Source organism: Physeter macrocephalus, chromosome 21 (assembly GCF_002837175.3).
Source record: "Physeter macrocephalus isolate SW-GA chromosome 21, ASM283717v5, whole genome shotgun sequence".
NCBI lineage: Eukaryota > Metazoa > Chordata > Mammalia > Artiodactyla > Physeteridae > Physeter > Physeter macrocephalus.
Genome location: NC_041234.1, coordinates 61,961,146 through 61,986,005, shown reverse-complemented (window position 1 = coordinate 61,986,005; position 24,860 = coordinate 61,961,146). Strand labels below are relative to the sequence as shown.

Sequence of the window (24,860 nt, the reverse complement as noted above, 5' to 3'; positions counted from 1 at the left end):
TTGGTATGTATTTCCTCTCTACTCTAACTCTTCTGACGTTCTATGTCCTAGAGTTTCCTTCTTTCTCATAGTGGAATCTCAGACTTAGATACATACTGGTACCCTCCTGGTCTCAAATTGGAAAAGTTTTGTTAAGTGTTTTCCCAAAAACCATCTAAGTCTAATGGCAAGTTACCTCATTAGTTACTACTGAATAGGAAGTATATATCAACTAAAATATCTTGCAGTTTCTCCCTTATATGGTAAGATTTGAAAGAGAGACCATTAGTAAACCTTTTTCTATACACTCTTATAGTGGTTTATGCCATGGCAGAAATTTAGGAGAAATTTTCCTCTTATAGCATCAATTATAATCTCGAGGCATTTGACACCTCTGACCATGTTTTCACAATATCCAGTCAGACATCTCACTCTGTTATAATGAAATACCTCTCATTAAATTTTATTTTCATCCTATGTAACCGTAACACTTCATTGACTACTGTTAATAAGCTATTCCAAGATCCCTACGTAAATTGAGTTATATAGCAATGAAAATGACATTATAGAAAAAATTGTCTGATGACTATAGGACTCAAATTAAGTACATTGCCATTTTTTTCCCACCATTGCCAGTTTGGCTTTGATAGGACACAATCCTTATGAGACTTGGTGCCTCCATTCGCAAAATGAGATAGTACTAACTTGACAAAGTGTCATGAAAATGTATGTATGAAAAAGCAAATCCATATATCCCCTACAATTTAGATCACCACTATTATTAGGAAAATGTTAATTGACTTATTCTATACCCCTGCCTGGGGTCTAGACCCCAATTTGTATGGATTCTCACTATTCCTTTCCCCAATGTGCTTCCTTTGTAATGTTGAATGGAATGTGGTCTCTCATTCTCCTTGAAGTCGCAGCAAATTGCCTAATTAAATCCTGTGCAGTAGAGATGTAAGACTGTTTCCAGTTTATAGCTCCCTATAAACATCCTACTTAACATTCAACTGCCTGAATTATTTTTTAGAGGATTGTTACTACCTGTCTTCAAAACACCATTTTATCATTTAAAGGCAGTAGACAAGAGAAACAGAACAATTGTAGGTTCAATGACTCTATTTCCCCCTGAAATATATTTTTCATTATTTGGAATGTTTACTGATAAGTTCAATGAATAACTGACTTGTCAAAATAAACAGATATTCATTATACAGATGACAATCTCTATTCCATTCATAATCAGAGCTTGATGGGAATATATCTGAAGAAAACTAGCATTTGCCAACACTACTACCCCTCAAAAATGCACTAGTATATATCAGTGATCAAGATGTGTTCTATATTCTAAGCAACCAAATATAGATCATTTCAATTTTCTGTCCTTATTTCAAACATCCTTTCCTCAAGTCTGATCCAGTTGGTGCCCCAATTTACAGATGTTTAATTAATGTATTATTTTAGTTAGTACAAAATAGAATAGTCAAAAAGAGCATAGGTTTGCTGTCAGAGAATTCCTGGCTTTCCATTGACTAGCTCTTTTATCTAATTTCCCTTAGCTTCAGCTTTCTCAACTGTAAAAATAGACTAGCAATAGCAAACTCGTACGGTGGCTGTGAGGATTAAATTGGTTAACGAATGGAAAGTCCCAAGCACCGTGTCTGCCTCACAGATGATGCTCAATAAATGGAAATTATTATTATAACTTCAAACCCTATAAAAAGATTGCAGACTGATTTTTTTCTAGGAACTTCAATCTACAAATTTTCATTTAATTACAGTGCAGCAGCCATGTCTGTTTGGGTACAGATACATGGCAATGAATGCCATTTAATAAATCAGGTTTTGAAACTAATGCTATGGGGCATTAGAAAGTTATTCAAAATTTATTTAATAACCTCTATGTATAGTATATATATGAAATAAGGCTATATAATGCTCTATATTGAATAAATATCATTCTGAATGGTTTATTAGAACTGTGAAAATGAGTGAACTTCAAGAGCTCCTACAAAAAATACAGAAATTAATCACTACCACAAAACTGGTATCAACCAAGGGCAAGATTCTAGAGAACCAGGCATGCCAGAAGTTTAAGTATGCACTGGGTAAGGAATCAGGCCCCTTAGCAAACTAAAAGACATGTTCTTCCTCTGCTTCAGTCTCTTAAACTACCTAGAAATTACAGCCTGGGGTTAGGCCCTGTCCCATCTCATTAAGATTCCCTACCACTACACAGTATAAATGATTAGAGAAAAGAAAGTCACATGAATGAGAGGAACACTGAGAAAAACTATTGATGGTGCTTCCCTATATTTTTAGGGAATAAAGAAGGTTGCCTCTTACAGGTAGGGTTCACCAGAGGCATATATTCTTTGCCACCAGATGATTTACTAAGGTTTGACATATACCAAGTCACCATAAATGGATGGCTAGCTCAGGTTTTCCAAAGATCACTCACCTTCCCAATCATTGAAGAGGAGGAGAAATAAAACGGTAGCACATTAATCTCCCACACTTCCTATTCCTCTGAGTCCTCCTGAGGCATATTACAAGCCCAACTGCTTGTAGTTTGGAATTTTAAGAAATTGATCTCTTAATTCTGACTATAATGTAACAGTAGATGATAAACTTCTCTGAGTGTTTTTTCAGTTCTCAGAGAAGATAAGCTTCCTGTAGAGGGTACCTAATCTCCCATTTGGTGGATAGTCAGCTTGTTTTATGCATCTAGGCCTTAAATGAAGAAAAAATAGTGGAGTTTTAGATTCAAACTGTTTTCTAATTTTCTTGATAATACTTAAAAAGCACTTAATTGCTCCAAACTATGTTTTAAAATCTGCTTCTCATAACCAAGGATTCTGTAAAGGTGTTTTAAGAGCCCAGGAGATATGGGTAGCACTTGATGTTGTGACTCAGTTTCTCAGTCAACTAAAGCAGATCTCCTGTTAATCTTTTATGTAAAGAATTAAATGATAAATCATAGAAATACTTATTTTATTATAATAAAATAATAAAAATGAGTTTGAATATCACTGTTCTATCATCGTATACAAATGACATGTTGTGGAAAACTTACTAGAAGCCAGGGATTATAAAATCGATTACTACTATTCCCAGATATTCAAACCATTCTTCTTTGGTGCCTTTAAAACCAAAGGAATGTCTGTTAAACTTACTTTTTTAATAAATTTATTTATTTATTTATTTTTGGCTGCGTTGGGTTTTCGTTGCTGCGTGTGGGCTTTCTCTAGTTGTGGTGAGTGGGGGCTACTCTTTGTTGCGGTGCGCGGGCTTCTCATTATGGTGGCTTCTCTTGTTGCAGAGCACAGGCTCTAGGCACGCACGCTTCAGTAGTTGTGGCACACAGTCTCAGCAGTTGTGGCTCACAGGTTCTAGAGCACAGGCTCAGTAGTTGTGGCCCATGGGCTTAGTTGCTCCGTGGCACGTGGGATCTTCCCGGACCAGGGATCGAACCCGTGTCCCCTGCATTGGCAGGCGCATTCTTAACCACTGTGCCACCAGGGAAGTACTGTTAAACTTATTTAGACTCATTGGAAAACCACAGTGGTGACTAAGGATTAACTCAATCTCAAAAAAGAATGTATTAATAGGGACATATTCAGTTCATTGTTTTTTATCATATGATATGGTAATGCACGACTTTGCGCCGGGGTGGTGAGAAATGTAATAATCATGTTAGTTTCCAAAGGGAAAAGAGAGAAAAAGCTTCATGGGATGGCAATGAAATAAGTTATAAAGGACTCACTATACACTTCCACAGGCTAACTTAACCCTTCTGAATTCAGTGCAATCCTGGAGGCAGTGGTCTCTTCACTGTAGAAATCTAAATATAAATGGCTGTTCTCTACAGGAATGCATGTCAAATCTCAACAACAAAGTTCAAAAATGTCAGCCTTGGAAAGTCCAGTAAGTCAGACTCATTGGCTTCAACTGTCCAAATAAACAGCTTAAACATTTTTCCTCAATAAAAGCAGATAAACTATAGTTTGATGCCTACTCTTAACATGAAAAGATGTTAAATAAATGCCTATATCCAGTTGGCATCAATATAGTAAGGAACTGCCACACACCAATAAACAGCAGCTGCTGGTGATCACTGGGTCTTCTCGGTGAACTGAACCAGCATATGCAAGAGAATAAGCTCAATGAGAAATAGTAACAGAATGATAGCACTTTCATGACTTTCAAGAACTTGAGAATATTTATTTGGTACAAATCTGGTACAAAAAAACAAAAAAAATTTATGTTCTATTTTGTATATATTTCTTGAGATTTTGTTCTCAAATATGTTGGGAAATGGTTTACATTATATGAAGAAAATACCCTGGAGTTCACTGTAATAACCAGCACAAAATTCAAATCAATTAAAGACTATATTAAAAGGACATAAACATTATGATTTCTGACTCTCACAAATGTACCTATAATAAGAAAGAATTTTAGGAGGCTCTAAAATACCCACAGTAACTTTATTGCTATGGTCTGATTTACTATGTTTTGTTTTACATTATAAGTACTATGTCAATGTATAAAATTTGACATGGTTGCTAAGGAACATTAATAATATTATTTATTATCATTATCATTATTAATTAACATAATAAGTATTTATCATTGATAAAGAAACGATCTCTATATTGTACAGAATAATTATGGCCACAGCTAATAGGACAATTGTGCTAAAATCTCTTCACAATCAATGTCTGGAAGCAGAAGCACAAAACTGAGAAAGTAAGATCTTGCAAATACATACCTGGAATGATGCTTGGAATTTACACCTAAGTTCCCTAATAGGAGGACTATATTTTTTCTGGGTTTGCATGTCCTGACTTTAATTTTTCAGGGAAAGGGGAACTGCTTTTGTTAAAGCAGTAATTTGAAAACCTTGTATATATTCATAATCAATATGGAGTCCCATTCCTTGGCCGCAGATTATCCTCCATGGATTCAAAAAGCAAGCCAACGCCTTCATTGGGTGAGATAATAAAACCCCTAGATCTCTTGAGTTTTCAAGAACGCAGGAAACTTAACACTTGCCTTGCTATGAATTTGAAGTTAATCCCAAAAAAGATGTCATCAGAGGTAGGGAACTATATTTCCTGCCAAAAGATGACACATGTCAGGTCTATGGATAGTATGTATGAGCCTTCCTATTTCTTTTTGTACCTTATATGTAGATTCATCTAGTACACATTACTGTGCCTTCAGTGGTTTCATTGTCAGCTCCCATTTTCTGCTTTCTGCATTCATCCCTCTCCTGATTCAAAACCATCCCTTTAACACATCATTCCTAATTAGATGATTAGTGCTTGGAAGGGCAGAAGATAAGTCATTTGCATAATTTAATCATAAAAAGAAGTTAAAGATACAGATTTTGCTGTTCGTTTGTACAATTATCTTCTTCAGCCTGGGGGGCTGAGATATTAATGTGATTAAACAGTATTTCTGCAAACAGGCAACTGTGTGTCCTCTATTAAAGCAAGGCTTGAGGCAAATGAAAAATTAATTTTAGAAGACAATCAATTTTATTCTACATGACTGTAATAAATAACAGCCCATCTGCAGACAACTCATTAAGCCTTGGGAGGGTACATGTGTCACAAACTCTAAATGACACACAAGGCTGAATTTTCCACCAAAATAGAACTAGTAATAAATGGCCTACCAGCTGCCATATCAGCCTAGAAAGTCAACAGACAGGAATTTCCTAGAAAATGAAGCGCATACAGTGTCACTCACAGTCAACCAGTTAATTTAGTTCTAGTAGCAAAAATTTCTGAAAACTGGTTCATTTTATTCTGAGATTTGCTCTTTTTCTTGTGTTCTGAATGTGTGTGTGTGCTCACACATAGTAGTGTGATACCACTTTCACTAAGAACTAACATTTACTGAGCTCTTATTATGTGCTAAGCACTTTATGTACATGATCTCAATTTATCTTCTTAACCAGCCCAAAAGTTATGTGACTAATAGTATCCCCATTTTTAGATGAAAAAACTGAGGCTTAGATGGTCATACATCTAGAAAGTGTTAGAACAAATGTGGCTATCTGAGACAGAATAGTAATTGCCTAGGCTTTCATTGTTCAAGAGGAGCTGTCAATCAGAATCAGAAAAATACACCCCTTAGGTATAACAAAAAATTTCCTTAAAATATGAACATTTCCCTAAGTTAAATGCATTTAATTATAATAAATCATAGTTACACCGTCAAAGCAACAAACTGAAAACATTTTGAGTACTTACATCCATGTACTATATTAGGCGCTATGAATGATAAAACAACACATCAGATTGTGCTTGAAGTTGAGGAATTTGGAAGGTAGTTTGGGGAGGGAGAAAACATATACAGCTGAAAACAATTTATAAAATGAGAAGGAGGAGGAGGCGGAGAAGGGGAGGGGAAAGGGGAAGGAGAAGAAAGGCTATCTGCAGATCAAAGTTCAGAGAAGCAAGAGATCACTGCAGGTGATAAAAGAAGTCCTCATAGAGGGAGGTAAGACTTCAGCTAGATCTTTAAAGACGGTTGTTTTCAACAAGACCTTGAGTATTTCTATACTGCAGTTCTTCCTGGAAAGGAATCTCAACCTTAACATTTTCTGATTTCAGTTTTCTTAAGCAGTTTACATTACTTTAGTTCACTTCCATTCAGTTTGAACAAACCCGCCAATGATTCATGCTTGCATAAAATATTCATTTGCAGTTCTAAACTCATCAAATTTGAAACACTGGGCAGGATGAATAATCACTTGTTCCTTTACTTGGCTTTTGTGGATTAGATATTAGGGTCCTAGTGTCTAAAATAGTTTTTCCACAACACTTTGCACAGCCTATCCTGATTAAGATAACCCAGTGTCTAGTGTACACACATGTCTCTTTTCAGTGCTATATAAAGAAGAGAAATGAGATTTTTTTTTAATCAACCCAACAGAGCTAAAATCGAATTTTAACAATGGATCTGCCTTTTTTTCCCTAAACAAGAGTCTTAAGAGCAGATGTTACTACATCTGGCTTCCCTTGCTCTTCTCCAGCTGCAGAAATTAAAACTCACTCAGAATCTGTGACACAATCTATTAGTTTCCAAATGCTGACCAAACCCTTCTTCCCAACCACTCTATTAATGTGCCAGGTGAATGGCTGGGCATGCCCCACCAGAGAAACTTTGTTTCCTAGGTAATTAGCAAGGAATTAAGACTGAGATCACCAACTTCTTAGCTTTCCTCTGCTATGATTTCACATGAGAACCTGATTTAAAGCTTAACTATTTCTTCATCATCAAGTCTCCAAGGTCACAGAAATCCCAAAAGGAGTCAAAGAGCAGTGAGGAGAAGTAGTGACTACAGCAGGAGCTGTTTAAGTAGATTCCATGTAAGGTTAATAATACATGAATCAGAACAGCAGGTGTTAAGTATATATATTGATTGGTTTTTGCCACTTTGAATACATTATGAACCATCTATAGGTAAAGAACCATGACTATTTCCTAGCTCTGGACCGTGCCTAGCAGCTTTGTAATACTCTGTTTATAAACTACCAATGTGTTGAAATGAAAGTAGGAGCCTAATGTACTCTTCATGAGTATATGACATACTAATAAGATCAACAAACACACATCCTGGGACCAATAATGCTTCTGGTATAAAATCAGTTCATAATAAAATGAAGTACCTCATCTATTGTAAAATAATGTTAGTTACACATGAAATAAACCAAACATTATTTCAGTTATTTAGAAAATGTTATTTTTCTTCATATTCTTCAAGATGGCTGAACTAAAGCACAGCATGCCCATGGCAAAACAGGGATTATTAAGTAAATATTCAAATCTTCATAATATAGTTAATGTCGATTATTTTTAAAGAATACATTTGTCAAGTTGATCTCCCTGAGTTCTTAATTCCGATGACTTTAATTTTAAAATTTTAGAAATTAAGTTAGTTTTTTTAACAAAGCAAACTCTAATAGCATTACTATATGTACTACAAAATTTGAAACTCATCAAGACTCCTCTCTTAATCCTTAGGAATTTCAATGAACAATGTACACATAGATGAAATGACCAACATTCTAGCCTTTCCGTTTTACCTCCTCTCGTCCAAAGATCTTGTTCTCTTTACTTCTGCCACTCATGCCCATGTCCATACCCTAAACCTTGTAATTAGCAATAACTTCAACTCCTCCATACTCTTAATTTCAGGCATCCTACCCTCTGACTACCACTACTTCTTTCTGGTTCACTCCTTCTAGTACTCCAACTCCAAAAATCCTTTGACCTCTTCTTGGAACCTCCAATTCATTGATACCACCATCCTTTCACTGTCTCTCACTTCCTTGAAATCCTCTTTTTTCCTTACCAGTTTAAAGTGTGTTGTCATTCATTATAATCACTTTTGGCATGAACCCTCAACTCTCTTGCACCCTCTGGCTTTGCTATACTCGTATGACTTAGCAAAACCACAGTTCTTATTAAATCCAATTATTTGCATTCTTTGCATCAGGCTGATGCAGCTTTACATGGTGGAATTAAAACACACAGCCATAGAGACCATTTTGAATTTATGACCAAAAACCTCAATGGGCATTTAACGTTGCCTGGCAATCATACTAAACTTTAAGTAGTTTACTCTCCTACTCATAAAGATGGCTATTTTGGGCTTCCCTGGTGGCGCAGTGATTGAGAGTCCGGCTGCCGATTCAGGGGACATGGGTTCGTGCCCCGATCCGGGAAGATCCCACATGCCGCGGAGCGGCCAGGCCCGTGAGCCATGGCCGCTGAGCCTGCGCGTCTGGAGCCTGTGCTCCGCAATGGGAGAGGCCACAACAGTGAAAGGCCCGCGTACCGCAAAAAAACAAACAAAAAAAACAAAAAAAGACGGCTATTTTACATTTTCTCTTTCTCCTCAAATCTCCAAAACCTCCTTTCCACTTCACTGAGCAAATTGAAACAATCAGAAGAGGACTCCCATGGAGTCCCAATACCAGTGCAACCAGAATCTCCACCATCTGTTAATGGAAATGCACTAACCTTGCTCCTACCTAAAGCCAATGCCTCTGCTTGTGCGCTAGATCCTATCTGCTATCTCCTATTCAAGAATATCACTTCAGCAATACTCCTCTCTTTCGTACAACATCATTTTTAAAATTTCTACTGGATTATTCCTAATAGCACATGCCATAACCTCTTGATCCATTCCCCCCTACTCTCAAGCTACTCCCTCCCACCTCCAGTTGTTTGCTCTCTTTGCAGCAAATCCCTGGAAAGAGTTGTCTATACTCTCTCTAATTCATCTCCTCCTAATAATCTCTCTTAAACATGTCACTCAGACTTTTCATTCTTATTATTCTGCCAAAACTACTCTCATAAAGCTCACCAATGACTGCAATTGCCATATCCTATGGCCAATGTTCAGTCCTCATGGTTTTTGGCTTATTAGCAGCATTTGATATGGTCGATCACTGCCTCCTTTTTTTTTTTTTTTTTTTTTTTGCGGTACGCGGGCCTCTCCCTGTTGTGGCCTCTCCCCGTTGCAGAGTACAGGCTTCGGACGCGCAGGCTCAGCAGCCATGGCGCATGGGCCCAGCCGCTCCGCCGCATGTGGGATCTTCATGGACCGGGGCACGAACCCGTGACCCCTGCATTGGCAGGCAGACTCTCAACCACTGTGCCACCAGGGAAGCCCCACTGCCTCCTTTTTGATACATTTTCTATGCTTAGCTTTCAGGACACCATTCTCTCTTGGTTTTCCTCCTACCTCCTTGCATGTTCCTTCTCAGGCTTTTGTTGATTCCTTCTCTTTTCCCTATTCTCTTTATATTGGTGAGACCCAGAGCTCAGTCCTTGAAACTCTCCTTTATCTATTTACAGTCACTTCTGTCCAAAATTTATATTTCCTGTTCAGGTATTTCTTCCAAACACCAGACTTACATCCAATGACTGCATCTTTGCTGAAAAAGCTAAAATTTATCTAAAAACTAACACGTATAACTGAACTCCTGAACCTTCTCCCCAAACCTGCTCCACCTACAGCCTTCCCCTTCACAAATGATGGAAAATTCATCCTTCCAGTTGCTCACACCAAAATCTTGGAGTTTTCTGTGACTCTTTTCTTTCTCTCATACTCAGTATCTAGTCCATCAGGAAGTTCTATGGGTTTTATTTTCAAAACTCACCCAGAATCTTACCAATTCTTACTATCTCTACTCTACCACAATGGTCTAAAACCACCACCATCTCTCTCCTTGTTCACTGCAGTAGCATCCTAACTGCTTCTAACCTTACCCCACCTGAAGCCTGTTCTCAACCTAGCAGCCAGAGTGATCCTTTAGAAACCTAGGTCAAATCATGTGATAGCTTTGCTCAAAACTCTGCACTGACTCCCCATTTCATTCAAAGTCCTCTAAATGTCCTAAAAGGCCCTATATGACCCCCCAACATTACCACTGTGATCTTGTTCCTACCACTCTTCCCCTAGAAGCATTATAGGTTGCATATAACTATGGATGATGCTGATTTAGCATTGAGTGAAAAAAGTCTATATGAGATTAAGTGACCCCCAGAAGTATCATGTTGTAAAGTGATCAGCCATCTGTTTATGAAAAATTTAGAAATTTCACAACAAAATTACAAAAATAGACTAAGGATTAGATTAAATGAGCTAATGTATATGAAAGTACTATATAAACTATAAACCAGTATATACATGTAAAGTTTTTTACTATTATACACCTAGCTAGTAATTTTAAACTTCCAGATATATTTTCAGGCAGAAGGCATGAAGGAAATATTTAAACTTTACTGTACTTATTAAATACAAAAATGACAAAAATGCCACTTTGATGTTCTTTAATTCAAATTTTAATGTTCATTAAACAATCTTGAATGCAGTGGTTCAAATTACTCCCTAAAATGCAAACTTAGTTACTACTGAATACAATAAAAACTTCACACACATACCCAAAGGCAAAATGTAACCCTTTTTAAAACATTCATACTCAACCTGTGTTTCAAAAACGTGCTACGGCAAGCTAGAATCAGGCTAACAGACCAGTAATAGTAAGGCAACTTACAGAAGAAGTATAAATGGACACTGCATAAAATATTTTAGAAATTAATGTAACATTTACTAGTGTAGTAAAGGAATATTATTTTAGTGACAACACATATGCAAATGTTCTATTATGGTTTCAAATGCTACCATCTCACCGCAAATGGAATAACATTTTGCCTTTAGTGTTTTTATCTTTACTTATAGCTAATATTTTTTATCCTTTCTGTTCCTGCTCATGAATCTGCTTAAACTAACAACTAAAATAAAATGAATGCAATTAAAAGAGATTATTCAACAGCGCTATGGAAAGGACTTCATCAGTCCACATTATGCTGCCTTCCTCTAATCTATCATCTAGTTCCTGGTCCATTCAATATTTCCATGAGAAATATTTTCTCATCAAGTTTTCTTCACCCTTATTTAGCTTCATTCCGTTGTCCATGCACAAATGGAGCTACATCAATGCTAACATGACCCAAATTAGAGTCCTCCTATCTTTAAAATCAAGAGCCTTCCTAATTGGACAGAAACCTTTAAATTATTGAACTCCACTGCCCCTTCTTTGATGGGCACTTTTACATTTTTCCCACTAATACAGAAAAAGATCTATGAAGCGGAATTTCTTGAGTTGTATTTACATTTAAAAACTGAGAGTCCCTGGGGGGGAAATAAAAAACAAAACAATACACAGAAGAACAGTCATTCAATTCAATGGGACTAAACTGCAAAGAATAAGAAAAGCTTTAGACTGTCAGAATGGGGATTATGTAAACATCATACAACCTGATGAAAAGGAACATGCCCCTAAAATAGCAAAAACCTGTCAGTCTTCTAGTATGATGAGGACCAATCCAAAATAACTGGAAGTGCAAGAAAGCAGCTATGCCAAATGTACTTGCATCAATTAAGCTCTGGAGCAGTTACTACCCTCTTCAGAGATCACAGTGTTCAACATGTGCCCATTGTCAAAATGCCCACTCTTGCAGGACATGATCAGCATCAAGACTATAATGTTCCATTTTTTAAACTGCAAGTGGAATATTGATTAAGTATCCCAATCATAAACACTTCACAAAAATCTGATTTAGTGCTATACTTATCAATGTGTTTTAACCCAAAAGCCATGATTCCTCTGATGTGAACGAATGTTTATTTAACTTATGGAAGATGATTATTTAGGGGTCCTAAGCACAGGAAAGCATGTTAAAGTCAACAACTGGACTCATGCAGTTTGCCAGGTTTTGATCTGCTAATAGCTATAATGAGTACTATATCCATTAAGTGGATAAGTCTTTCCATAGACAACATAAGAATAAATTCAAGCAAAATATACTAACTTAGCTAAGTGCTAACTAACATGATCCAGTACACAGCTGTTAGCTATGACAAATAAGCTCTATGTCTGCTTATGCTTTGTTCACTTCAGATGTTTTCTACATGAAGCATTTAATTTCAGATTTAGTTCAACCTTAGCATGTTTCTGGTTACCTCTCCTTCCCACCAGTGCATATTTATAAAATGTAAATACAATTTAATAGTAGAATAAAGTAAGCAAAATATATTTAGACAGGTAAAGGTACCATAAACATTTTCTAATGTACTGCAAAGCCTAATTAATGTTATTTTAATTTTCCACGATTTTACTATTCCTTGCATTAATGTAGGTTAGCTGAGAGTTAACCATGGAACAACAAAACTCTACCTAAGTAATCTGGAGATGAGACAAAAAAGAATTTGGATAGTTCTTAAGATCACTACTCTCTCCTTGAAAAGTAGCCTTGTACAGACTAATAGCAGGAACTTATTTAATATTTATTGAAATGAAGTGACAAATGGGGTGAATTGGAAATATACAATATATACATATTATATATACGTATACACACACAATACACGTGTGTGTGCATGTGTGTGTGTGTGTGTGTGTGTGTGTTCAAACTGAATATTCTAACTGGCTTATAATATGAGACCAAAAATTTGTGTTCAATGCATAAAATGTACTACGCAGTAAATTTCTTTGTATGAATGAATTCCCCTTTTGTCTTCCTCAAATAAAAACCTAGATAGTACTCGTAAACTTTTTTACAAAATACATTTAGAAGTTTAGCAGATCATATTCTATTTTCAAGGCAGCAAATTTAACATTAACATTAAACATTTAATTATACATGTTTGCAAGTAATCTTATTTTCCAGAGTTATTTATGTTTAAATGTAATACATGTAAGGGTCAATGTATTCTGAACAAATAAAAACAAATAACTTTTGCTCATCTGTGTTTTAATTTTTGGCACATAATATTGTATAGGACTATAACCAAAGCATATCAAGCTTGAGGATCTATTTAAAACTCTAACATAAATGAAAGCAAGCTTTTTTACATGGGGAAGAAAACACATGTTTTTCTAATCCACAGTTGCACATTCTACTACAAAAGCATATGTCTCATAGAATGACTAATTTTATCAATTTTTAAGGACTCATATCCCTTGCAACAAATATATGTCAGAGAAAAGATATTAAAGTCAATTAACTACAGCCATTCTTAAGTGGAAATACCTGTTTTATTCCAAGCTCCTCTTGATGTATATTTTATATATAACCTAAGTAATTCCCTACATTCATAAAACTAAAATATTTTATATATCAATAACTGACTATTTTTAGTTGAACCTTTCTGGTATAATTCTAAAGACTAAAAAAAATCTAGTGTTTACTGATATAACATATGAGGCAGATATGAGAAAGGAAATTTAAGAATTATTCAACACTGGATAAGGCAAAAATTTGTAATCTCAAAGATTTCACAATTTAACAAATATAAAAGGGGGGATATAAAATATAAAATATATAAAATATAAAAGCTAAAGACAGCATGATTCTAGAATGTAAGCTCCATGAGAGAAGAGACTGCTTTGTTCACTCTCTTCACCCAGAACAAACACTGCCTGGCACCACAGAATATACTCTATACACACACACACATGCACACACACACACACACACACACACACACACACACACACACAATTATGACAAATCTAATCATGAGAGATCAAAATTATTGTGAAGAAGTTTTTGTTTTATTTAAATTCTAATAATTAAGTGGATAGAATGATTTTCCAAAAGTTTACAGATTAAAGACAATATTGCAATGAAGATACTCACTAGGGTCTAACTTATGTCCTCCATAGAACTATTTCAGGTGAGCTCCTCTTGAGTTTTTATAATTAAACTTGCTTGGATTGAATTCAAGAGGGGAACCATATCATAAAGCATCTCACCCTATTGTCTGTAGTATTATACAGAGCAAGTCTTCAGTGCCTGAATGTTTATTATCCTTTCAGAAGGATCAAGGCCTAACATATATATATAATAACATTTTATGGATGGTCAAATTAAAATTTTTATATCATTTCTGTGAATTTGGTATGCTTTAATATGGCATTAAACTCAACTTTCTTAAAATAGGTACTGTGTAAATAGCACCTATGTATCCTACTATCAAAATCCATTAAGAGTTAGTATAGTCTTACATGATAATTAAGTATGCATTTAAAAAAATGTTTTTATTTCAACAAAGCAGGGAGTCTCACAATTGATACATAATGTAGATAATGCATTAACAAATATAATAATAAAATAAATTTATCCAAATATTGTTTCTGATGATATTACTATACTTCTTAGGCAAACAATTGAGAGACAGACTTTTTCCAAAATAACTAAAATCTCAGAATCTAACATATTGCTGTAAGCTATAATGGTTATAACTGTTAATCCAATACACCTTTTATACAAACCCATAAACACATGAGTGGAAAAATAGCACAGATGTTCATCTCTAATGCAATTTCCATTCAATTTCCTAAGTGCGGTCCCTGTGTGCAAACTAGCTTAACATTATGTTTAGCTTGCAAATTCTTTTAATAAATAATGAATGCAATAAAACTAGGAGATCAATGGCAAGCTGAGAAATCTTAAAAAAAAAAAGCCTTTTGTGTTCAGGCTGTTGCCCATTTCAAACTTTAATCCACAGACAGATCAATATTACTTTTTTCTTTTTAACCCATCACATAAATAGCAGATAGACTAAATGTAGCCTAAATGCTGTTAGCAGCTAGCAGTTGCCAGCAACCTGATAAGATCATTGGACACAATCGCAACTGAATGTTTTATACCTTAACATACACACTACATTATACACTATTAACCTGTTTAAAAATAAAAAGGTTATAGAGCAATAAAAATACTGTGGTTCATTATTTTTTAAACTTTCCTGTACTATATATTTTTCCAGTAGTATAATCACAAAGTTTTCACCACTATTTGCTCTAATAAACTAAATAATTGTAATGGGTCAAAATAGTACATGCATAAGAATAGTTTCAACCTCAGGGGTCCTAGATGAAAGGAAATGTTACTCTTCAAAATTAATTTCACCGGAAAGAACTAAGCTATTCCTTTAAATGGGGGGGAATACTTCATGCAAATTTGTCTTGCAATTGGATGTGTCGAGATTATCCAAGAAAAAAGTAAATCATTATACTTAAGTATTTCTCTTTCTATTCACAAACTGTAGATAGAAGGGAGGAGAACCCTCTTACTAACTCATTTTTCATAAACGTGCATTCACTGTTTGAAAAAAGATCAAGTCAACTGCCTGGTTTAGTGCTGACATCAAGTAGTATAAATCTAAATAGCTGAGAATCATTTTATGGTAGTAGGCTTGTTTTATTTATTAATTTTTGCCTATTAATAATATTAGAACATCTCCTATGGGTTTTCACTAAAAAATAAATCAAGAAGTCATACTTTCTTTAAAGATACATTTCACTTAAACATTCTAATTTAATATAATAGATTTTGATAGCTTTAGATGTATATTTGTGAAAATTTTATGGCATGATTACAAATGGTTTTATAATGGAATTAAAATTTTAGGATTAGTGTCTTTTTATAATTGTATACTTTACATAACTACTTCTTAGCTTTTTTTAAAGCACAGCAATTTGTGCAAAGAATTCTGATGAGAAGAATAAATGTGTGTGTGTGTCCATGATTGTATTCATTTAACAAATGTGAATTAGGTGCCTAATATGTATACAATATCAGGCTTACTAAAGTCTTACAGTGAATATTAATGAAGTTAAAGATAACTCCTCAGAAATTATTATTACAAATCCAAGGTTTTGTTTTATGTAAAAAATTCAGTTTTATTTTAGGGATATCATTACAGGTAGCGATAAATATATCAGTTTGCTCTTTAGCTATATTATATCCAATTTTGCATAAAACAATGTATATTACATCTTATAATCACATTCTCAGTAGAATAATTTCACCAATTCTAATATATAAATTTATCTTTAAAGAAGGATGTGTCAAGATCTCACCATGAAGACATTCCCATGTTTTAAGCAAAATTTGAAAAAAAAAAGTTAACTCTTGTCCATAACTTACTGAACTTCATTAGAAACTTCTTTTTAAACTATACTGTAGATCACAGCTTGAATCTTAAGCTTCCAAGATTAGCCTAACACTGGAGATAAAAATGTCCTGAAGAATTTGAGACCTCAACGGTATCAGTTAACAATGTTTCCTGTTTTCCTATTCTAATAAAGCTAACAGTAAAATTATGATGAAAGAACACTGTAAAGGCCTGCAAAGAGGAACTACCTCTGAAAGCTTATTTTTAAAAATATATATTCTCCAGAAAATTAAACAAGAGAAAAACTGAATATCTTTTTTAAAATCTGTATTTTCAAACATCAGAGATTAACTAAAAAGTTATAACACTGACAAAATTAAACTCAAATACTCAGAATACTTCACAACAATTAACAGAATTGTTTCTCTCCAAAAACCAAGGCAATGATGCCATGGATGAAATGAAACAAAGTATGATAGTGATGATATTTAATGCAGGTAGGTAATAAATTTCACTAGAGTTATAGAAGTTCCTTTTGGAGTGCATATGTTTTTCTATAGTCTAAGAAATTAAATTATAAAAGTAGCACTTACTGTTATTGAATGATTTGTAATTTACAAATAATTACCCAAAATATAAATAGCTGAGACATACTAAAATGAAATAAACTTTTCTAAGATTTTCAGCACTGCAAAGTGAGGAAATGATAAATACACAATGCACAGGCTGTCTCCTTCTTACTAAAAAGAAATATTAAATCCTAAAGGAGTTCTAAATCCCTTGGTAAGAGTATATTGCAGCTGCATTAAGCCCACAAGAAGCTTATTAGTAAGGATTTAAAAACTAACACCCTTCTGTAATCAATTTGGATACAGCATTATTCTATTTATAGTGACACTTTCAATGTGTCCCAATCATATATTACTTATTCTCATTTTTCCTACCATGATTACATATTAATGTGGAGGCACTATTAAGCAGCTACACTATATTTAGCTTTTAAGATACTGATTTCCACCATTTTGGAAGTGTTAACATAGCATGAAAATTAAGAATCTTTCCCATGAAGAAACTTATGATTGGTTTGTTATTTTTCTCTGATTCCTAAATAAAATAAAATAAATTTAGTTGTTCTAGCAGAAAATGGAAAAAAGGATGCAGCCACTTTAAAAGCTTCAATCTCTTTGACATTGCTGGCAGTGTATGGGAACATTAATGCATCTGTCATGATAACAAGCTAAGAATAACATCTAGACATCAAACCGAGCAGAGAATCCATCTGAAGTGATTCATTCAGATCTGTCTCATTGATTTATTAAACACAGGGCAACATCTGCAGCCTCACAGAGCCGCTTGGTGAAATTAATGCAAGATCAATTCAAATGGAAAAAAGTGTAAAAGAGATAAATCAAAACACAATTTGCATGCAGTTCCACAATCAGGCTTATTGGGTGCAAATGCTCGATTTCCCTTCCAAAGCAAATGTGTGTAAATGTTGTTTTATCTTTTTAGAATTGTGTGTTCTGAAGTGACAGTGAAGAGTTTTGCAGGTTGAGATGGTGAAAGGGAAGAAAAGGAGGAAAAAAATGCTACCAAAGACCTTTTGAATATGCAACAAGAATATCATTAATACCTAATTGTTTTCCTTTTGGGGAAAGGTTTGATGTCCTTTCTCTGAAAACATGATCTTTTCAGTTTTTGTCAATTGGGGCCGTTTTAATGTATATTTGAGATGTATAGAGTGGATATATCTAAATCATTTGTTTCTTGAAATGCACCAGATAAAGTACCATTGGAGATATAGATTGCCAACTGAAATATAATATATTATGATTAGGATTTCTCACAATTACATTTGCCAGCTGGAAGCACTTTTAAAACATCTAGAGATTTCATTAAGACAAAATAAGGTTACTTAAGAAAGCAGCAAACAATTCAGACTTGATATTTTATACAGTTATTTGGGATTTCCTGTATGAAACCATCTAAAACATTAATGTCTGAAGACCATCACTTCCTAATTATTTATTGGCATTCATGTACTATACACTGAGGTTAATATCATATATAAATATCCAAAGATATTCTCCATCATGCCATGCATCATTTCTTTAATATAATATCCCTCACCTAATAATGAGTGCTTGGGACAAATATGAAATCCAGCTAAAGTATTAGATAAACACAAATATTGTTATACAGAAGTATGCATTTAAAATGAATGTACACGTGGAAGTTCTGTGCACTGGCACATGACTAGATTGCTTTAATTATAATCTTGACATCATTCTCTAATAAAAGACAGCGCATTGTTGACTATGTGACTACTTTTAACAGACATGATTATCCCATGAATTAAAATGTCTGCATTTACTGCCCAGATTAATTTCTAAAACCTTTTATCGTTTCCGAAAATGTAAGTCATACAAAATATTAGCCCAGGAAAGTGATGCAAATTCTTCAAAAATTTGATTTTGCTTAACTTTACTATGAATGAAAACATCAATTTTCAAAGTAAATTGTTATTCTTTATGGATTATGAACTATATTCATCAAGTGTGAATACAAAGCCAAACTCATTGAATGCTTAAAATAATCATATTTCTAGTACTTGAAAGCAGTAGTTTTAAATTGTTGTAAAAGTAAGTATAAGTCACATAAAGTTATTCTAATGTGGAAGCCCATTTATGTTCTGTTCACACAGTCAAAATAACAATAAACCACAACTGGACCATTTAAATTTTTACTTAAAAAATGAACTTTATTTATTTGAATATATGTTGAATCATGTCTCTAAATGCATTAAAATGTTTTCTTAATCATACATTCTTGTTTCTTTAAGCATCCATTTAACTATATGTAAATGACTGAATAACATTTAATCAGCTGGTCCTCAAAGAAATTAAATGCTGATCATGAAATCTGACAATGTAACTTTTATATAAATAGGTAGATAAAGAGAGATAACAGTAAAATGTATTGGCTGATTTTTCACATTTACTGAATACCAATTTTTAATTTAATATTTTACTGCCACATTAAACTTTGAAGAATTTAGTAAGGAAAATCCATTGCATAAGAGTGAGATTTTTAGACATTTGCTTTCTGACCTGCCTGCACTCTCTGATGTTAAAACTCCAAGTTCTCTTGGACAAGAAGTAGAAAAAATAATCACGGTGCTTTATCTGCAAAAACAAAGATCTAAAACAAGGTAACAATTTTTCCTATTTGGTTTGGGTCTTTTTATCATTTCTTAATAACCCTCAAAATAATCTTCTTTACAATTAATTTCTGAAGCTAAAGGGCATCAAGGAAAAATACTTATATAGCCCTCTGCAATTGCAGTGATGTAAAGCTTGACTTATTTAATAGAACAATGAATAGTCAAGAGTTTTAGTCTTTCTATTCTCTAGTAGCTGAGGCAGGTATTATTTTCCAACTTCTTTTCTGGGAAGACAACTTTGAATATTTTGATAATTAGCTAATAAAAGTAGTTAATGTAAGGCACTGACTGAGTTCTTTTTGTGGCTTTCAATACTGTCAAAGAAATAGTCATGTATGTATTTTACTCATTCATTTTTCTTCAGTGTGCATTAATAAAAACATGCCCTGAGCTAAATCAAAGTGCCACTTAGTGGCAATACCTTAAGGTCTTTGAAAATGACCAATTTGAAAATGGTCTATTTTGTGTGTTCTGGAATAGTGTAGGAAGCATTCCAAATTAAAATACCCTAAATCAGGACTTATACTCTTCCCCAGTTATCTGACAGAGAGGGGGAGAAATGTTTATGTAGGAAAAGAAAATTGCCAATGACACCATTACAAATAGGCCTTCCATTCTACAATACACTATGGAAATTTATCCATCAGGACATGAAGATGAATCTCTTTTCTCAAATAAGAATAGTATGTAGGAGTTTCCACTCGGACTTTTTCCTTGCACTTTTCCCCCTTTTAGCTTAAAGTGCTAGGAAGTCATGAGTCCTGAAAGACAATCCTCTTTAGCCAAGTCTCCACTGGTACATCACTCATCTTCTTTGGGCATCTCTATAAGCTCTTCTGATCCATCTTTCACTCCCTCTCATGGCATCATTCTGCTCATACCCTACATCTCTTTTCTCTTACTGGCTCTGTGTCTCATCTACCTTATTTTGTCTCTCTTGGGCCTCATTCCTATTTACAGCCCTCATCTTTCTTTTCACTGAATAGAAAAGTCATAGAAATAATGTTTACTTAAATACTAATTTCACAATTTTATGAAATCATTCAGATGTTGGGAATGATTTAAAGTACAGATATCTGTGAATAATGTTACCTCAAGTCATAAGGCATTCATTACAAGCATCATCATATTTTGTAGTTTTTTAACTATGTGATGATGAGGGCATTTTGCAACAAAATTTGGTAATGTTAATTAGGTTTCTTCCAGAAATTGTGAGGGTTTGTTTACTACCTAGAAGCTGCAATATAGATGTTTCTAGTAGTTTTCCTCATCTTTATTTATAGATTGAATTCATAGAATATATTTCATAAATTTTTACAATTATATATTGCAACACTTGTAACACAATTATAGAAAATGCATGTAATAAATAAATACTCATAAAGACAAAAAATGCCATAGGAAGCACATGCATCATATCTCAAATATATTTCTTCTTACATTTTTAATATTTCTCTATCACCTTTATATGTGCACATACACAAAAGCAATCTAAACTCCAAAAAAAGTTGGCATTGTAAATCCTGTGATAAGGATTAAATAAAACTTAACTGAATAAAAATAATAACCTAAAAACACGTCATATAACTGGGTCCAAAAATAGTATAAGAACACTTGCCTCTGGATACAGAGAAATTTATCATTTTTTCCTTCACTAAGTAGCTCTAATAAAAATTAAAGTTTCTATTTACAGAGGAAAGCATCAAAATCACATTAAAATACTAATCTTTTTTTTTAATGAAAGTCATAGATTTTGCTCAAGGGTGTGTAAATTAATTATTAAAGAAGGTAGAATTTCCTATGTGTAATCATTGTTCCTCTTTAAGAGTGGGCATTTGTAAGAGAGAGAGAAGAGGGAAGGGAGAAAGGAGGAGAAGGAGGAGAAAAAGAAGATAAAGAGGGAGGAGGAGGAGAGAAGATAGGTTTTCAGGTCTGCGATTGTTTAAATCTTTTCAAATGACAACAAATAAACTAGATGGCCCTCATCTGAAGTCCCTGGTAACCCTTTGAGTTTGTGTATTAGTAGGGTGCTTTGTGGTCAAAATAAAATTTCCTTTCTATTCTTAAAACCTATATTTGCTTATTTTATTGAGGGAGCAGTTATCCTTTGTGTTTTAAGGCCATCCATCTTCCTTAAGAAAATGTGATCTAATAAACCAGGTTTTTAAGCCCCAGCTATGAATCAGGTAGGAGTTCTCATATGAACAGGTTTCTGTTTAATTGCTAGAACACAGGAGAACACTGCTCAAAGGGAAAAAAGAAAAACAAAAGGTTTCCTTGTAAGTTCTGTACCATTATCTGATTGTAGCAGTCAGCAACAGTTTGTCTACAAGTTGCCAGTATACTTCAACTATACATAGTAACTTGGATTTTACAACAGATGTGACAAATGAGTTAGTTTTGGTTCATAAACCCAGAAATCTTATGATCTAAAGTTGCATTGTAAGAAAGTCTACCTCTGCAGAAGTTTTCTGCAAAATGATCAACAGCAGTGCTACTTTACAACAAATCCCTTTGCCCCCTTTAGCCTGGTGATGGTGGTTTGGTTTGTATGCTAATCACATCTGCCAAATGTGTACTTTCCTAACAGATATTAACAGACTGCAGATGGAATAAATACTAAGAAGACTAATTTACAGGTCTTTAAAAAAATCAAATAATCTTGAATATAGTTTACTTTTTAAAAAAAACTCAGAAACACTGAATAAAATTTGCTTATGGACATATGCAAATGGCTATTTGTTCTATAATGTACTTCTGAGCTGTGATATGAAGGAGGTACACTTACAACCAGAGAAGCTGGCCATCATCATTTATGGAATCCTCTCTTTGGGGGAATAGGATCCTTCCAACTGTTTGCCTGCGGGGAAGAGCTGAAAGCATCCTCTCTGGAAAACCTGCCAACTTTTACTCCGACCCCCAACCCGGTCCCAGCCCCAGCGTTCATGCCCCACATTGCCCTCTGCAGATGACCCAAAGGGACGATCCCAGGAAAGTGACATCTGTCATTGTTCTTTAAAAAAAAAAAAAAAAAAAAGGCTCCATCGACTTTCCTGTATCGTGTACGGGGAAGCTTTGCGCGGCAGGCGTGAGCACTTGTCCTCACGCTCTCTCTCGCTCTCTCTCTCTCTCTCTCTCTCTCTCTCTCTGTCTCTCTCAAACACACACACCCAGACACACACACACCATCACCATCACCACCACCACACACCAACGCACTCTCACAACAAACACACAGGATGGGGAACGAATCACCCTCTGGGATGGATTCTAGACTTACGACCCTCTGCATCCCCCAAATGCTGTGTTCTGGATTGCCAGCTTAGGAGCCCAGTTTACAGCTCAGCCAGCCCACTCCTCCAGAAAGCCCTTGGTGTCCGTGTTCAGGAGAAAAACCTATCCGACCCGTACGGCCACAAAAGAGCAGGAAAGAAAACCAAATAGAGAAATTAACAAATAACCACAAGCAGCCAGAAAGCCATGCAAGATATGGGAGAAAGGCTGGAAACTTTCAGTACAGGACCACAAACTGAAGATTGTGCGGGATTTTCTTAGACCCAAGCCCTGCCACTGAGCTCGGACTAGAAGGGACAGGCAATTAATGAGTCCTTTCAGTCCTCTTTCCCCACCGTCTTACACCGTGAAGAGTAGAGCAAGCTAGTTAAGACTCACTCTCTACAAAGTTGGATGAGAATGAGACATGCAGAAGAGGTCAAAAGGGGAAGAGCGAGCCAAGAAACGAGTATCTCACCTGGCATTGGTGCAATCGGTGAACAAAGTTTCAAAGTCTTTCCTGGTGATGAGTTTGCAGCGGTTGACCCCGGGCTGGATGGCCCCCAGCCCGCGGAGGATCCGGACCTGCTCGACAGTACACACCACCGGAGATATGTCCAGTCTCTTCAGCTTGGTGTACACAGTATGCAACCCTCCCACCAGGTGCTTGAGAAAGAGATCAAAGACTTGCGGCAGGCAGATCAGTTCCTGGCCGTCCATCAGGAACGAAGCTACCTTCACCCCATGCATGTCGACCATCCTGCACTCGTTGGTGTTGGTGTTGCCGCTGCCTCCGCTGGCACTACCGACCCCGCCACTCCCCGCGCTGCCGCTGTGGTTATTAGCCATGAAACTGTTGATCATATTGGGGGTGAGACGAGGAGGCTCTCCAGGAGTCGAGTACAGGGGTTCGGCCCGAAATAAGCCCCCCGCAACGCCTGTGCCGCTGGAAGTTGCAGAGATCACCGGAGGTGCGGAGACGGCCATGGTCATTCAGTCTCAAATCGTTGGTCTTCAGGCCTTCGCTTTCTTGCCCTGTCTCTTCTAGGTCTCCTCCTACTCTCTCCCTCACTCTCTCGCTCTCTCTCTGGCGCGCTTTCGCTTGCTCCCAACTGTTTGCAATTCTACAGTAGCTAGGCTCACGCTCACCCACCACCCAGCAAACCGTAAGCGGCCCAGACCAGTGGCGGCCCGAAACCCCACCCCCACCACACCCCCCTCCCGAGACTGGCAGCGCCCCCCAGCCAATGGGTCCCAACCCCTCGGCTCCCGAGCGCGCCTAATGGCTGCCGCCCACGAGGAGGTGGAGACTCCTGGCCTGCCTCCCAACTACCTGAGGCAGTTCAGGGCCAGCGGGTGAATGGTGATGGAGCCCGAGAAGGGGGCGGTATGGTGCCTCTGCTTCATGCCTAGCAGTCTGACGAGAGAACGTCCAATTATTACGCAGAACTCTCAAAGTGGCCTAGGATACGAACTCCTCCCCTCCGCGCCCCAAGAGTGTCGAGGTGGGAACACAAAGGGGTATTCCAGACTGTGCCTCGCCCCAATCTGCTGCCACCCCGCACCCAGGTTCAGTCGAGGAAAGAGAGGTGGCAGCTCCAATTCCATTTGCACATTGCTCCCAAACTCTGCGGGAGCTAAGAAATGGCTTCAACCAGCTTCCAAGAGGATGAGTCCAGTGAGTTCAGAAGTAAACAGTCAGCCTTTCTCCAGCCCATCTAGCGCGCTTGGTTAAGTTCTCCCACATCCAGTGCACAGAGGAGCCAGCGTCCAATATCGCACTCAAATCACAGTCGCGGGTTGCTAACCCGCTCCTCTGCACTGACAATCAGCAGGCACAGCGAGCCTGTGAACACTTTGGAAATAGGCAGAGACTTGGTTTTT

The 24,860-nt window shown here is 36.0% G+C and overlaps 1 protein-coding gene across 1 annotated transcript in view; it reads right to left on the bottom strand.

Moving 5' to 3' along the window:
• The window catches only part of DACH2 (dachshund family transcription factor 2), a 658,986-nt gene extending 635,017 nt beyond the window's left edge, over positions 1 to 23,969 (bottom strand). The window contains exon 1 of the mRNA XM_024129482.1: positions 23,455 to 23,969. Coding sequence (XP_023985250.1) covers positions 23,455 to 23,969 — 515 coding nt within the window. The remainder of the gene's footprint in view (positions 1 to 23,454) is intronic.
• Between the last annotated feature and the right edge of the window lie 891 nt (positions 23,970 to 24,860).